Below are 16,341 nucleotides of genomic sequence, written 5' to 3' on the forward strand. Positions count from 1 at the left end.
ACAGCAATGTCTGCCATCTTTGCAAAAAGTGACACCCTGGCCAGGATCACTGAGCAGAATTCATTAAATGGCTGAGTTAAAGAAAGGTGTAATTTTGTGATCGCCGCTGACATCCTCTATTGAGCATGGTGATGAGGTTGCTGCGGCGACGGCAAATTGTTATATGACTTCAGTGAGCTTAATTACATTCTCAGTCGGGAAGCAGAGGACATCCACAAAGTGAATGTGAGTGCGAGTTCACCGAGCTACGAACCTACTGTGTGCTTCAGGGGAATAATGGCGAACGATGACAAGATGGAAACGGGGGACATCGAGGCTCACAATTTTCACAGTGCTCGATGTGCTGAGCTGTGGCGTGTTTGACTGACAGGCCAGAATGGCAAGCTGCGTTGGGAATTGAGTGTGTGTGGAGTGTGGTCCCGTTGGAGTTTTCCTGTGATTATCTGATACGGTGGGACACAGTGGAGGTGTCAGTCACTGCCTACAGAGTCTCCTCTGGGGACAGCCACCAGTTGATTGTATGAGAGGAGGAGAGAAGAGGGGGAGAAGGGGAATGGTGAGAGGGGAGAAGGAAGGAGGGAGAGGAGGAAGGATTGGTGAAAGGAGAGAATGGATGGAAAAAGAGGGGAGAAGACAACTGAAAAGATGAGAGGAAGAGAGATGGGAGGAAAAGGAGGGAGGAAAAAGGGAGAGAAGACAGAGGGATGAAGAGGTGAGGATGGTGGAAGAGAGGCGAGAAGGAAGGAGGGGTTTGGAGAAGAGGGAGGGGGTGCCTGGACCCCTCCCTGGGTTCCCCGGGCGTAAGGAACACACAGGGTTCCCCCCACTGCTCTGAAATGTAGTGTGTGTGTGTGTGTGTGTGTGTGTGTGTGTGTGTGTGTGTGTGTTTTGGGGGGGACTAAATGTCAGAGAGTATTTATGGATGAAAGCGAGAGATAGAGAGGGAGACAAGGAGAGAGAGAAAAAAGAGACAGAAAGGGTGGGGAGGACCACATCACCAGTTTGCCTGGCATTTCCTATTCAATGTGATACACACAAACTCACACTGAGACACACACACACAAACAGACACACACACACTCACAGTCCACCCGCCCAGTGTATTCGACAGGGGCGTCACATAAGAGCAGTTCACTACCATCACAAGTTGGCGTCAAGCCCTACAGGGAGGTGTGTGTGTGTGTGTGTGTGTGTGTGTGTGTGTGTGTGTGTGTGTGTGTGTGTGTGTGTGTGTGTGTGTGTGTGTGTCAGTGAGAATATGAGGGGGTATCTCTGTGTCCAGTGTGTGTGCATGTGACAGATTTGCTCCATGTCCACCATCTGTTGGGAGTTCCCAGTGGAAGAAACTCCTCAGCCTGCTGTTTTTTTTCCCTGTCAGAACCATCACAGCTTTCACAGGAAAGCACATCATGTCAACACTCATGTAGAAGCATCCACTCGATGATCCATCCAACGCAAGCGTACCTTATGCAAACACAATACTCCTGAGATTGTGAGACGGCCCATCTCCCCATAGCCACTGTGCTCAACACCAAGAGCATCCGGTAGTTCCATTGCTTTTCTAAGTGCTTGTCGAGAGACAAAGAAGAACACCACAGCTGGGTACTTTCAAAGCTCTATACACCGTCTCCTTTTTAAGTGTCTGAACCGTCATAAAGAGACATTCAGGGTTTGCACAATCTGCCTTTGTGGGAGCGAGCTGCTGGTTACTACACAGAATAAATTCACCTTATCTGCAGCACCGTCTAAAACCAGGAAATTAGAAACATAGAATTGTACTGCGTAGTTCACCTGAAGAATGTGCTATTTTATCAGAGGCAGGACTGGCTTTTCTACTAGAGGGGAGAGCATGTGGCTGTGGTTGTCTGATTAAGCCTAAATAACAATAAATAAACCAAGAGAAAAAATGATGGCATATCAATAGAGCATTTGTGAATGCAGCACAACAAATGCATTCTGGGAAACCACCCATATGAGGAGGAGGGGGTGCAAAAAGACTGGGGAACTGGCAGCCAAGTCAAATAGGAGTTACAACAACTCCTGCTTAGCTCTGCCTATGTTTCCAAAAAAGAACCTTCCTTCTATTTAAGGCACATTAAGATGCCTCAACATTCCTGTTTTTAGCAACTGAGAGGTAAACCTTTGTTGTTCCTCACACTAAATAAAATAAATCTTGAGACTTCAGACTCAGGAGTAGACAGTGTTTCAGTGTGCTGCTATCATCAGTGCTCAACTGACAGCTTACGACCAGTAAAACAAAGAAAAAGGAAGTGGGGACTCATCTCACCTGTGTTAGACCGGAGGACACTGATTTTGCAGTCTTAACTTAGTGCAAGCAAAAACCACTAACGTTTTGACACCACTGTGTCTTTGTCAGAATAGACAAAGAGATGTGCACTTCTTGTAAATAAAGCCTAACTAAGTAAAGACTGCAAGTTTAATCAGTGTGCTCAGGTCTGTTTTCTTTGTTTTAATAGTCTACCGTTCTAAAACTGTGAAGCACCTGACTGTGCAATTTCAACTGGATGATGCGTGGAGTATCCCACTTTAACTAGCGGACAACCAATGTTGCAAAATCCGACCCAGAATGACTCATATTTCAGTATCTGCTCTAGTGCCATATGCCCAGTCCAGTCAAGTCCAGTTCAGTGCGTGTCCAGTCCATAGTGCCTTCTCTAACGCAGGTGAGATGAGTCTCCTGCAATAATTGATTACAAAATGCGGGGAAATTTATTACATATTGCGTTCAGGCAGCTTTTTACAAAATGTGGGAATTATTCCATAATGAAGTGAACATTTTGTAAAATGATAACATAATACATTGCTGTTACATAATGCGGTGTAAGAGGACCGCCATGGCCTGCGTGGTCAGGTATGACCCACCTGTATGGGCAGGACGATGAGGGGCCATTCAGATCAGGCAGTTTATTATAAAATGCTGCATATTATTATTTATTTATTTATTACAAAATGCAGGAATTGTTACAAAATGAAGTGAATATTTTGCCAAGTTATTATATATTGCAGTGCTGTTACATAATGCGGTGTAACAGGCGTGGTCAGGTATGATCAGGTGTGTGACCCACCTGTATGGGCAGGACGATGAGGGCCACACAGATCATGATGACCACCAGCAGCTGGGAGGGCCAGATCTGTGGTGTAACATCGCCAAAGCCAACGGTGGAGAAGGTGACCACACAGAAGTAGAGCGAGTCGAAGAGCGTCAGGTTGTTCCCCGCACGCTCCAGGTGCTGGATACCACAGATACTGAGAGACAGAGAGAGAGAGAGAGAGGGAGGAGAGGGAACAAAAAAGGAGAAAGAGAGGAGGTACAAGGAGAGAGAGGCAGAGAAAGAAAGAAGGAGTAGAGAGAGAGAGTGGGGAGGGAGACAGAGAGAGTGAAAAGAGAGGAGGAAAACATAATTACAGAGAATGAGAGAAAAGTGTAAGCCTCAGTTTGAAACCTCTCATGTATGCCCCATTTATGCAGGTTTTAAAGAAGTGTGTACATGGCATTTTACATTTTGAATATGTATATACTATATGTGTGTGTGTGTGTGTGCGTGTGCGTGTGCGTGTGCGTGTGCGTGTGCGTGTGCGTGTGCGTGTGCGTGTGCGTGCGCGTGTGTGTGTGTGTGTGTGTGTATGCACGTGTGTGTGTGTGTGTGTGTATGTATGCTTAAACGTGCGTGTGTGTGTGTATGCATATGCGTACGTGTGTGTATGTGCGTGTATGTGTATGTGTGCATGTGTGTGTGTGTGTATGCATGCGTGTGTGTGTGTATGCATATGCGTGCGTGTGTGTGTGTGCATGTGCCTCTCTGTTTGCTCAGAGTTGAAGGGTCTGCTGAATCAACATTCTGTCAATGGTGGAAAGGTCACCCTTTCTGCTCCCAGCTGCTTTCCAATGTGCTTTGTTTCATGGGGTTTACCACACAAAGCTCTGCAGCTCACTAGCCTCTGTGTCACCACAGTAACACACGTCATAGCAGTGCACTGCCAAGCAAGGTTACTGTCTTGGTAACTTCCTGGTAACCCCAGGTAACTTCAGTAGGAATCGCTGATCTCCAAACGCAAACAACACGTCACTTTGGAAACAATAGCTGCTCAGTGCAGTGTTTTCACACATCAGCGGTCACTCCCAAAGATACCCGGGTTAGCCAGTACCCTCACATCCCCTTTCTTTCATATGTACTTACCTATTCTTACCTAGCCTTCTAACGAAACCTTACCTAACACACTCAGCATGATACCACATCAATGTCCCTTTCATTACCACAGATTTTAGATAACACAGATTGTGATGTACTTATCAAATAAATATATATTACTACATGTACATCCCTTGGCCCAACCATAACCCCAGGCAGATGATGTAGCAATGAGGTTTAGGATTTAAAAGGACATTATACTTTTGAGTATGTTGTAAGGTAGTGCACGCTAGACAAATCATTCACACACTCCACACTTTCCCATCTAACTGAGTTTGGTCCTCCAATATTAAAATCCTCCAATATAAATATTTCACATGGTCTGTGCACTTCACATCCCTGTCTGCCTGCGGGACGCACCAGGTAAACATGAGGCACACCAGCGTGGAGATGAGGATGAGGACCTGGTTGAACATGGCCGAGTGTGTGCGCTGGATGGCTCGGTGCAGGTCGTTCTGAAAAAAGGCACACACAGGGCTCATCAGGGGTCAGCAATGCCACACAGCCCAGAGCACTCTGTTTAGCAAAGGGATAGCTGTTCATACATAGTATAGCCTGCATTTGTGTACTGTTTGCATGCGTGTTTATATGTTTGTATGATTCTGTAAACTGGTAACACTGAATGAATATAGTTTGATTTAAAGAACTAAATAATTTGTAGACAAATAACAAATCTATTGGAGCTACACTGTAGATAACAACAAAAACAACAATAACAACAACAACCTGCATTTAAGAATATAGCTTTGTAGAATAATTAAGCTAACTGTGCCTGATCCCAATAACTAACTAACTAACTAACTAACTAACTGAATTAAAACTCCAAATATATCCAATGACTGTATATATATTTTATACAGTATATGCAAATATTGTTTAACAGTCCAAATGAATGAACCAGCCAGGAAACAACATACATAAAGGACAGCATCTCTGCCAAGATATTACTTTTTATTATTTATTATCACTATCACTATTACTATTTATTATCACAGGGCATTAAAGCAACACCAAAGAGTTTTTTGTACCTTAATGTAATGTTTCCAAAATCGTTTCAGTGGTTCAACTACTCGTAACAGGGTGAACGGCACTTCTGCATTCGCTTCGCGGCCCTCTATCGGCTATAACCGCACTATGTAAGTTTGCCAGATCGGGTAGCGGATCTGTAGTTCGATAGAATGAGACATAAGAAACTACAAATTTGACTTGCATCTAATGTCGCAATACATCATACTTTCATTAAATCATGCAACATACCGTGTCTGTGGACATCGTTATTTGCAAAGCCGGTGGTAGACAAATAGAGTGCGCGCGACAGAGGAAAAGTGCTTTAGTGTTGCTTTAAAGAAGGGGGTTAGCAGCAATTAGCAAATTAGCAAAATCTGCTACCATTGGTTACAGGGGCTTCAAGGGGACCATTAACCTGAGAATCAATCTCAAACAGATTGGCTGCACATGTTGACAAACAGCACACATTGCCACACATGGCTGTTATAGATAAAGCCAGCTAGTGTGTGGCCTGGCAAACAGGCAAACAGAGGCAGGAAACAGCTGTGTGAGAAACAGATGGCAGCGCTCACAATCATGTTCTCCAGGGCGTGCTTGGCCAGCCAGCAGTTCAGAAACACCGGGATGAACAGGTTTCTGAGGGAGGGCAAAATCACCTGGCAATAGACATGAGGGGAAAACAACACACACACACACACAAAAACATCAACGCAAATGATCACTGTCTCAATCACACTGTGGTACATCACATTGTGGTGTCGACCAGTGCACAGGCTGCATTCATGGTCAATTTTTCCAAAAGTGAATTGATTGTGTGAATGTGAATCATCGGCTGTCTGATTTACTCACAGTGATTACAAAGGGGACGGCGCTTATCATTTCCAGAATGAAAGGAATGCGTAACACTTGTTCCCAAAGGTTGCCCTGGAAACCACACACACACATACAAAAGGTTAAAGGTCAGGCTAGCTCAATTTCCATACCTTCAGGAAGAAATGACCGTTCAAGGCTGTTGTGGGGACTTCAAGGCTCCCTTCTTTCATGCCGACCTTGGGTGGCCCAATTGTGATCGAATGACACAGCATCTGCTTAGCGACTCTTTTGTGTGGCGAATGCCTGTAGGTTATAGGTGACCTGCTTCCATGCGTGTGTGGGAGAGAGGAGAAATTTCTGCGTGAATCAATGAGGTTTAAGCTCGGCTCCTGTCTCTGGGATAACCTTACCACTTTCCCCCAACCCCATTCCAGCCCACACACACACACACACACACACACAAACACACACACACACTCTCTCTGTGGTTAATTGACAGCAGTGTTCTTAATCAATAAGAGGTGGGGGTAAGTGGGTGGGGGGAAAACAGTAAAGCGGCTGTCTGAATGGCGGTGGCGAGGAGCGGGAGCAGGCGCGGCACGGGCGAGTGGAGCAGAGCGGAGTTTGAGAGGGAGCACGCCTGGGGGCCATAGCTGTCAATCCTCACGTCTTTTCCAGCTTTCTCACGTATTTTAACTTTTTTCCCGCTGTCTTCCCGTTTTAATATTTTCCCGTAAATATCCCGTATTTTAACAATCTCATAACATTAGCTCTACCATCTGACTTGTCAGTCTCTGTACTGTTGTACTGTTGCTACCCCTTTGCCCTTCCAGCGAAACAGATGTTTTCAAAGCATTGTTTTGCTTGCTTGAAGGCGACAGTGAGACTATTTAAGATGACGGCGTGGTTGTTGTGAGAGCACGATTCAGTGGCACCTGCATAGTGTACAGCCGCACGCACTGTGTGTATCGGCCTACCAGGCTACTCAGCTACAAGTAGAGAAAGAATTCCCCCTGTTTGTATATTCACTCCAAGTTGGCCTACCATAACTTCCCAACTCTGCACTGTAGCCCATAAACTGCATGCCAGGCTATTTATATTTTTCTCTAAAATAACCAAATGTATTTGTTCATTTCAATTCAGTGGGAGAATTCTCGGTGGCGTAGGTGCGCGCTTGCTCACCTTGTAGCTGAGATACACCAGCAACATAGTCTCTGAGAAACTGATGAAGGCCACCAGCACCTGAGGAAGAGGATGAGGAAGAGGAGAGCAGTCAGACAAAACAGGAGACATGACAGAGGAGTGGATATATAGAGGGAGAGAAAATGTGAACATAGGTGGACTGAGAGAAAGAAAGAGAGAGAGAGAGAAGCTACAGAGATACGGAGAGAAAGGTAAGGTAAGCGGATCAAAATAAAAATCACAGCCTCACAAAGCAGTTGCACAGATCAATATACACTAATAGAGAGACAGTGAAATAAGCAGTGGTGGAGATATATATATATATATAGAGAGAGAGAGAGAGAGAGAGAGAAACAGTAAAGCACAGTAAAAGAGGGATATGGTCTCGGGCGAAAAGAGAGGAATCAAAGCTTGAGAGAGGAGAGCGAGCGGCTGAATCTGACCTGTAGAGCCCAGAGGGGCAGTGGTCTGTTCACCCAGATGATGAGAGACCTGCGAGCACAGACACAAAGGGGCAGAAAGCCTCGGCATGAGAGAGCCACACAGCTTATCGCCACTTGAATATGCATGAGGGTCGCAAGCTCTCAAGAGCAAACACTTACAAGCAAACAACTGACCAACACCAGTAATGTGTCACAAAAACACGGCAACTGAAATAAATTGCTCTGTAAAAGAAGCATGCTATACACTCAGTGTGATGGTCTAGTGTTGTGTATCCCTCAAGAATCATTCCCTCACAGCACATTTCAAATGGGCTTTCTAGTGTGCCGGTGCAGGTGAACCATGCAGGCACAATGAAAACAGTGACCATCAAGGGATAATGTTCAAAGCTGACCCCCTCCCCAGGTGCTCTCTGCACACTAGCCAGGTTTTTGATCTCGTCTCTCTGGACTGTTGCAGGCACACAGGCCTACAGTATATGCTTTTACTAGCCTCTATCTCTCCTCTCCTCCCTCTTTGTCTTCTATAATCTCATTGAGTTGTTTAAAGTTTGTTCCCAGCTGCCAATAAATCAATGGCTCCATAGGCATAGAGGGAATCCCATGTTAACTGATGACATCCCTTGACCTGGCTGTCGGGGTAAATAAAGCCCACTTCGTTAAAAGAGCCCAGCGTCTCAGTTAACGATGAGTGGCTTCCTGTCTCAGATGGCTATGTAGAGCAGCACAGGAGGCAGGAGCGTATGCTAGCTAAATGAAGTGTCTGAGCGACGCTGATCCTCGCTGGTAAAGGATTCCAAGAGTTATTGATTTGGCTGTCTGTCGCAGCTTGTTAGAAGAGAACCCCATCAGGTTGTTCCTGTGTTGCTATACTTCTGTGTTTTTGTGTTCGTGTGTTTGTGTTTCTGTGTTCTTGTGTTGCTATATTTATGTGTTCTTGTGTTCTTGTGTTCCTATGTTGCTGTGCCGATGAGCAGCTGGAACAAGGTGCTGACCACACCAGGATTATGGGGTTGACTCAAGGGAACACACAAGCCACTAGTGGAAATGTATCATAATGCACCGTGGGCTGCTCTATAAGGACCACAGAGGAAGCGTCCTCTCTGATGCAGATAATAAAGAGTCAGCGGGACTCACCAGTCAAACTGGCTCCGGTTGTGTGATGAGGCATTCTGTTTGAGAAAGCCAGTTCTATGGAGACAAGAGACACAGACAGACATATGTATACACACACACACACACACACACACAGACACACACACACACACACACACACACACACACACACACACACACACAGAGAGAGAGAGAGAGAGAGAGAGAGTCAGAAGGGTGGCAAACCAGCGGTTTGGTTTGTACAATTTATGTTTTATGTAACAAGGCACTTATTCAAAAGCAAGAAACAAACCAGGTCGCTAATTGTAAATGGTCAGATCCAATTTCTGGTCTATGTGAAAAACCTTGAACCTTGATCCTTGAAGGAACTATTTTTGACCTGAGAATACATTTGACCTAAGAATAGGTCTGTTTTGCTTTGCTTTTGATTTGGCAGGCTTGGCAGCAGTCACCATTTTACCCAGCTGACGCAGTGTAATCTGTGCTCAGAGAGTAGTCAGCATCCTGCTTTTCCTTGGGTGGCCCAAAGTCCTATTCCTGTTCCAGACCTCAAGTGTCATAATCTTGTCATAATGGGCTCATATCTCTGTATCTCATCATTATCTCTCTTGACAAAGCTTGCAGCGTATATTTTCACCTGTCTATGTCTTGCTCTGCGTTCAAGCCCCCCTCCGTCTTCCCTCCCCTGCCCTCCACCCTGCCCCTCCTCCCTGCCCCTCCCCTGCCCTCCACCCTGCCCCTCCCCTGCCCCTCCACCCTGCCCCTCACCCCTCCCCTGCCCTCCACCCTGCCCCTCCCCTGCCCTCCACCCTGCCCCTCCCCTGCCCCTCCCCTGCCCTCCACCCTGCCCCTCCCCTGCCCCTCCCCTGCCCTCCACCCTGCCCCTCCCCTGCCCCTCCCCTGCCCTCCACCCTGCCCCTCCCCTGCCCTCCACCCTGCCCCTCCCCTGCCCCTCCCCTGCCCTCCACCCTGCCCCTCCCCTGCCCTCCACCCTGCCCCTCCCCTGCCCTCCACCCTGCCCCTCCCTGCCTCCACCCTGCCCCTCCCTGCCTCCACCCTGCCCCTCCCCTGCCCCTCCCCTGCCCTCCACCCTGCCCCTCCCCTGCCCTCCACCCTGCCCCTCCCCTGCCCTCCACCCTGCCCCTCCCCTGCCCTCCACCCTGCCCCTCCCTGCCTCCACCCTGCCCCTCCCTGCCTCCACCCTGCCCCTCCCCTGCCCTCCACCCTGCCCCTCCCCTGCCCCTCCCCTGCCCTCCACCCTGCCCCTCCCCTGCCCCTCCCCTGCCCTCCACCCTGCCCCTCCCTGCCTCCACCCTGCCCCTCCCCTGCCCCTCCCCTGCCCTCCACCCTGCCCCTCCCTGCCTCCACCCTGCCCCTCCCCTGCCCTCCACCCTGCCCCTCCCTGCCTCCACCCTGCCCCTCCCTGCCTCCACCCTGCCCCTCCCCTGCCCTCCACCCTGCCCCTCCCCTGCCCTCCACCCTGCCCCTCCCCTGCCCTCCACCCTGCCCCTCCCTGCCTCCACCCTGCCCCTCCCTGCCTCCACCCTGCCCCTCCCCTGCCCTCCACCCTGCCCCTCCCCTGCCCTCCACCCTGCCTCCCTGCCCCTCCCTGCCCCTCCCCTGCCCTCCACCCCTGCCCTCCCTGCCCCTCCACCCCTGCCCCTCCTGCCCCTCCACTCCTGCTCCTCACTGTTCCTCCACCCTGCCCCTCCCCTGCCCCTCCCCTGCCCTCCACCCTGCCCCTCCCCTGCCCCTCCCCTGCCCTCCACCCTCCTCAAACACAGACACACACACAGACAGCCACAACACTCACAAATACCACACACAGACACAGACACAAACATAAACTCACTGGATCTTTGGTTTTTGATGAAGAACAGCTTGAGACGCTCCTTGAAAGTGTTCTCGTTCACATAGAACTCTACTTGGACTCTGAGAGAGGGATGGCGCAAATGAGTCATGAGTCGAGATGAAAATAAAAAAAGTTTGAGAAGGAAAGAAAAAGAAAAACAATCAAATAGGAGGCAAACCAAAACAAATCAGACGCCAGACCACAGATAGAAGAGGAGCAGAAAACGAAGGGAAAAAATAAAAATGAAAGCAAACATCAACGTGACGTGTGGGGTTGAATGGATGAAATAGAGTGTGGGGAGAGAGATTGTGATTACCATTATTATTATGATTACATGAACAGCAATAAATAGGAAATAGCCTGTGTCTGTGCATGTGTGTGTGTGTGAGTTTGCATGCCCATGTGTGTGTGTGTCTGTGCGAGTGTGTGTGTGTGTGTGTGTGTGCATGTCCGTGTGTGTGTGTGTGTATGTGTGCGCGCGCTTGTGCATGTGTGAATGTCTGTGTGTGTGTGTGTGTGTGTGCATGTGTGTATGTATTAAAAACTAATGTGCTTTGGAGGAAATGGTGTTCCTGCATCTCCTCCCTGTCTGTCTTGGCACTGGCAGGCGCACTTGGGCTGGTTATCAGAGCTGATTAAATATAGAGCAACAAATTACTTCCTTCTGATGTTCTGGCCAGCGTGAGAGCCCGTAATTACTCTTCTTTCCTCGTCCTACGGCTCCCACCGTCAGAGACGCAGACCTCCAGCCTTACCGCACTACGCCAGTCAGGCTTTATTCTCTCACTTATGTCATCTGCTCTCTTCATCCCTCTCTCTCTCACTCACTCTTTCTTTCTGCCATACAGACTCATACATGCAAATGTAGAGTTTCTTACATCTAAGACACACACACACACACACACCCACACACACACAAACACACAGATACACACACTCTCTTTCTCTCTCACCTACTTACACCACAGAGAAGAAATGGAAAAGGGAAAGAGAGAGAGAGAGAGAGAGAAAGAGAGAGGAGAGAGGGAGGAAAAAGCATCGAGGAAATGTGACTGCCATTAACGTTTGTCCTTCTGAACACAGGAGTCATCTGAGGCGTATCTGCCGGAGCACTGGAGCGCTGCTGCTCGTGATGCCTGCGCTGTCTTCCTGCACTTGAGAGGTGACCGGGAGTGGACCGGCGGAGCAGGCTGCGCTGTCTTTCATGTCCCCGAGAGCGGAGAGCAGAGCGGACACCAGATCTGACTGAAACCCACTGAGCCGGGCTGACTCATGCTCTCCCCGCCACCTCAAATGAGAGGAAATAGCATCCCCTCATCATTCCCACCACAAGCTGGCAAAGACATCGTCACACACACCAACACACACACACCATTCACCAAATCACACCGCACCACATCACACACACACCTCTGTATCTCTGTTCCTGTTTCATAGTACAAAGGGGAGAGGAGTGAAATTCTATTTCACACACTGGGAAAAGGGGGGTTCTAACGCTGTTGAGTAGGCCCCAGATAACAGGTGATACTTTGCCACACAGCTGCACATTAACACACACACACACAAAACCAGACACACTATCCGGCTACCGCCACAACCCCCCACCATTCACCATCCTCCACCAAACCCGCCCTGAAACGATGCGTTGCGTTGCCATGGCGACAGAGCGCCGCCGCTCTCTCTCTCTCTCTCCCTACCCCTCACCCACGGACACACGGCTGGACACATGGGGCTAATATAATCAAAGTTGCGTGTTATTCATTTAGAGGCCTCGTCCCTGTGATGTGTCTGAGGCTCCTCCAGCATCACCCCATGCCAGGCACAGGCATCCCAGCTAACTGGAGGGATTGATTGCTGGCTTTGATTGGACATTTAGTAACTGTCTGAACTAGCATGCACGATGAAAGGAGTGAAAGGCCAAAGCTCTCACTGTGAGTTTGTGCATTTAAATGGGTGTGTGTGTGAGCATTTCTGTGTGTGTGTGTGTGTGTGTGTGTAAAGGGTGGGGTGTGTCAGGACATGGTGTGACACAAATCTACAACTGATCTTTCCTACATCTTCAGCAGAACTTCATTTAGCCTTTGCTTCCACTGCATTAATGATTAAAATGCAAATGTAATTATAATTTATTTAGCCTAACTCATTTTCACAAATGGCTGTCTTTAGTAAGAAGATGAGAGTAGTTTGATCATCACACACTGAGATTCTGAAGCCAGCTATAATGTCTTCAGATCTGATATTGAATATTTAATAAGTTAATATTGAGTTAGTAGGGGCTTGATTATGGCCATTGTACTCTAATGTGATTGTGCTTGATATGCCTCTCTTGGGGAAACCAATTTCTTTTGTTTCTGAGGCGCATCCCTTGTTCATTTCAGAAACCCATTCAAAAGTCTGGTAATCAAATACGACTTTACCCCAGTGATAGACACCACTCTCTTCAGTCAATGCCAATTTGTGTTATTTTTGGTTCCCTCTCCTCTTATTCCATCACTGCAATGGGCAACACACCATGCTGTGTACTTGTAGCTCAATTAACAAAGTGCTAACAGGGCTGAGAGAATTGATTAAACTCCCACCAAGCGCACGTATTGATAGGATTGCTGTACTGTAAGGAAGCTTTGCGTAAAGACAAACAGAGTAAAAACAATAACCCACCCCATCGCTCCCTTCCGTCTGTATCACTCGCAATATTCCCACCTCCTCTCTGTCTGTCTCTCTCTTCTATCTTTTCACCCACTAAGAAAAAACACAGAGGGAGAATCCCCTACAGCATTCATCTGGGGGCCACGGCAGAGGAGAACCAAAGTGGAAATATTGCCCAATAACAAAGAGCTAAGCTGTAGGAATTTCCTGGGCAGCGGATTTCTATAGCTAAGGAAGGCCAGGCAGTAAACAAACACATTAAAAACTCATAAGGGCTCAGGCTGCAAATCCGAACCATGAAAAATCTCCAGCTCACAGGAATATGTCTCTCTTGGGTAGTAACACTGCACACCCACAACTGCTAACACATTCTTAGAGACATGAAATAAAAGTAGCCTATGCAATTGGAGGCAACCATTGACTGTGTCAGTTGTGGCCAAAGGGAGAGTGAAAATCTGTGAATGATCTCGGGTATCTAAGGGCTCATTAGATTTAGAACAGCAAGTTTCAGACAAGGTTGTAAGACAATGTGGTAAAAATATGGAACCAAAAAAAAGCATTTTCATCTTTTTTACATTTTTTTATGAAAAATGGCGTGTCCAAAATGATTCATACCCTTTTTAAATAATCAATGGAAACATCTTTATTTGCATTCACAGCTCTCAAAATGGTTATTATACCTACCAAACCTCTCCAGGGGCCTCATGTACAAAGACTTGCGTGGATTTTATACTAAAACATTGCGTACGCGCAAACCTGAAAAGTAGCGTACGCACAAAAAAATCCTGATGTATGAAACTGTGCGTACGCAGCATTCCACGCAGCTTTTCTTTGTACATCCCAATTAACGTGGAATTAAGCGTACATGCACGAGCATTACACTCCACCCTCTCTCCTCCCTCAATCACACTCATTTTAATATGCTCACTAGAAGGACATTCGAGACCGCAGACCTCTGCGAAGACAAAATGGCCTATCCCGCAATATTAATAACAATGAAAACTCATCTGTGAATCCATTCATACTCAAACCTGTTGCAATTTGCAAAGTTTAATAATTGAAATTAATCAAATGAATAAAAAAGTTTATTTCCAGCGAATGCGAGGTAGAAGTGCTTATCTGACGAAATGGCAAGAATCTTATGTCTTTATCATCTGTAATTAATTAATAACAAAACAAAAACAGTAGTGGCAGAGCGTGGCAGTGGCTAGGCTGAGACCGTGGCAGAATTATTGGTCAGTCTGCAAGTAGGTGACAGGGTTCGCATAACTGGGTTGAATGCATTTGGACCATGACAACATAACTGCATTTATTAAAAAATCATTAAATAAATCGTGTCCAAGTACCACGCATCGTGCACCCGAATGGAATGAACTCAGTTGATCCAGGCCACCTCGCCACAACATTACGATTTCTGGATCATATCCCTATATTTGCACACAAGTGTGACAATAATGCAAATGCTTACTCAAGGAAAGTCAAAGTAGCCATGCAGTCAATCAGGGAAATATCTTATATTCGCACTTATTAGTCAGCCTTTCTATTCACATGCATGATCCAGTCCCATATGTATTTCTTTTAAAATGAAAACTATCGGAGATATGAAGGGAAAACACTCGGCAAATGTTAAGGCATGGGCAAATGCGTGAAGCCGACCCCATTTATCACAGGTTTTGTGGAAAGCTCTTCAGAATCTGAAATGTTTGATAACCAGTCATCAACAATCGCGTAACCAAATATCGGGGCTGTGTAGGCTATGTTTCACATTCCCTTTTAATTCTTATCCTCTAATAAGTCTACAGTTGTCATCATAGATAGGTTGTTGCATAACTTAGTAGAATTTGCGCATGTTGCATGTCCAAATTTAGAAACATAGGCATATTTTCGAAGTGTTATCATTTTTAATAACCACGTTTCACAATATACTGTGCAAATAAAGACCTAGACTCGCGATCATATAATGTTGTTGCGCTGCATTGCCTCTAAGTGTCGCCAACTGACGATACACATTAGAAATTTGCGTACGCCAGACATGAAGTTTGCGTGGAGGACCGCACATTCTCACGTTCAAGTCAGTCTTCGTACATCCGGACGTGAGCGTGAGAAATGGCGTATGCAGCATTTTTGTGCGTACGCAAGCTTTGTACATGAGGCCCCAGGTCTCCACAATGATTCTAGACCACACCTTTTTAGCAGCAATCCAGGTTTTGACGCAGAAACGATTGCCATCACTCTGGCCTTGTAGGTCTGGCTGGGCCATTCTAAAATGCTGATATTGTTCTCTGTTCAAGGTCCAAAAAATGAGCTACACACATCAAAAGAATGAGAAGAAATAAGGGCGATGATGTCATTAAAAAAATGACAAGGTATAGTGCTGCAGAGATATCAACCTGAATTAGCATGCTAAATTACTAGCCACAGCCCGACGGGTGTCATAATACCAGTTTCGACCATGGGAGGTATCACGGGCAACATAACCGCCAGCCAAACTGCAATACACATTTCGGTTGTTACTCTAGGGTAGACCAACTCACTTTCTGGAGGTATACTGCCCCCATCTTTTATGGAATGTGGAGTATGAATTGATTTTTTGGCGGACATTACACATGGCACCTTTAATCCTTTCATGCCTTGTTTGGCTGTATGTTTTGGACCATTGAGTGGTTTAATGGTCCAATGCCGCCTATTGGGGCAGGTCTCTCAGCAAACTGCCTGATCTGTTCCCTCTAACCTTTATTTTAGTGTTACCATTTCCTTTGTCACCAGGTGCCACTGGTTGAAAAACATTCCAGTATAATAATCTTCTCACTCCCACACTTGAAATGGACATGGCATCATTGGGGTTTGATGCTTCTTTTTTCTATGCCAGTCTCAGACCATGTCCCATTCCCTGGGTAAAAAAAAAAAACCCAGCGAAAGCTAAATTCTTTGTCCAGGTGTGCCCTTATAATTAAGCTGAGTTGTGCATGTTTGGAGAAGAGTGATCCATGATGATGACCAAGTGGTCCATTTTGGGATGGGGTGGAAATTTCAACCACCAAAGCACCATACCCACAGAAGAGAATAGCTCTAG

General features: G+C 46.9%; 1 protein-coding gene across 1 annotated transcript in view; it reads right to left on the bottom strand.

Annotated features, from left to right (window-relative positions):
* The window catches only part of LOC125296445 (potassium channel subfamily T member 2), a 71,176-nt gene that overhangs the window by 43,071 nt on the left and 11,764 nt on the right, over positions 1 to 16,341 (bottom strand). Inside the window, exons 2-9 of the mRNA XM_048246360.1 lie at positions 10,565 to 10,702; positions 8,792 to 8,845; positions 7,658 to 7,706; positions 7,215 to 7,274; positions 6,069 to 6,143; positions 5,792 to 5,875; positions 4,572 to 4,666; positions 3,087 to 3,267 (exon numbers count right to left, since the gene is read on the bottom strand). Of these exons, the coding sequence (XP_048102317.1) occupies positions 3,087 to 3,267; positions 4,572 to 4,666; positions 5,792 to 5,875; positions 6,069 to 6,143; positions 7,215 to 7,274; positions 7,658 to 7,706; positions 8,792 to 8,845; positions 10,565 to 10,702 (736 nt within the window). The remainder of the gene's footprint in view (positions 1 to 3,086; positions 3,268 to 4,571; positions 4,667 to 5,791; positions 5,876 to 6,068; positions 6,144 to 7,214; positions 7,275 to 7,657; positions 7,707 to 8,791; positions 8,846 to 10,564; positions 10,703 to 16,341) is intronic.

The sequence above is a fragment of the Alosa alosa genome, chromosome 6 (genome assembly GCF_017589495.1).
Source record: "Alosa alosa isolate M-15738 ecotype Scorff River chromosome 6, AALO_Geno_1.1, whole genome shotgun sequence".
NCBI classification, from domain to species: domain Eukaryota; kingdom Metazoa; phylum Chordata; class Actinopteri; order Clupeiformes; family Clupeidae; genus Alosa; species Alosa alosa.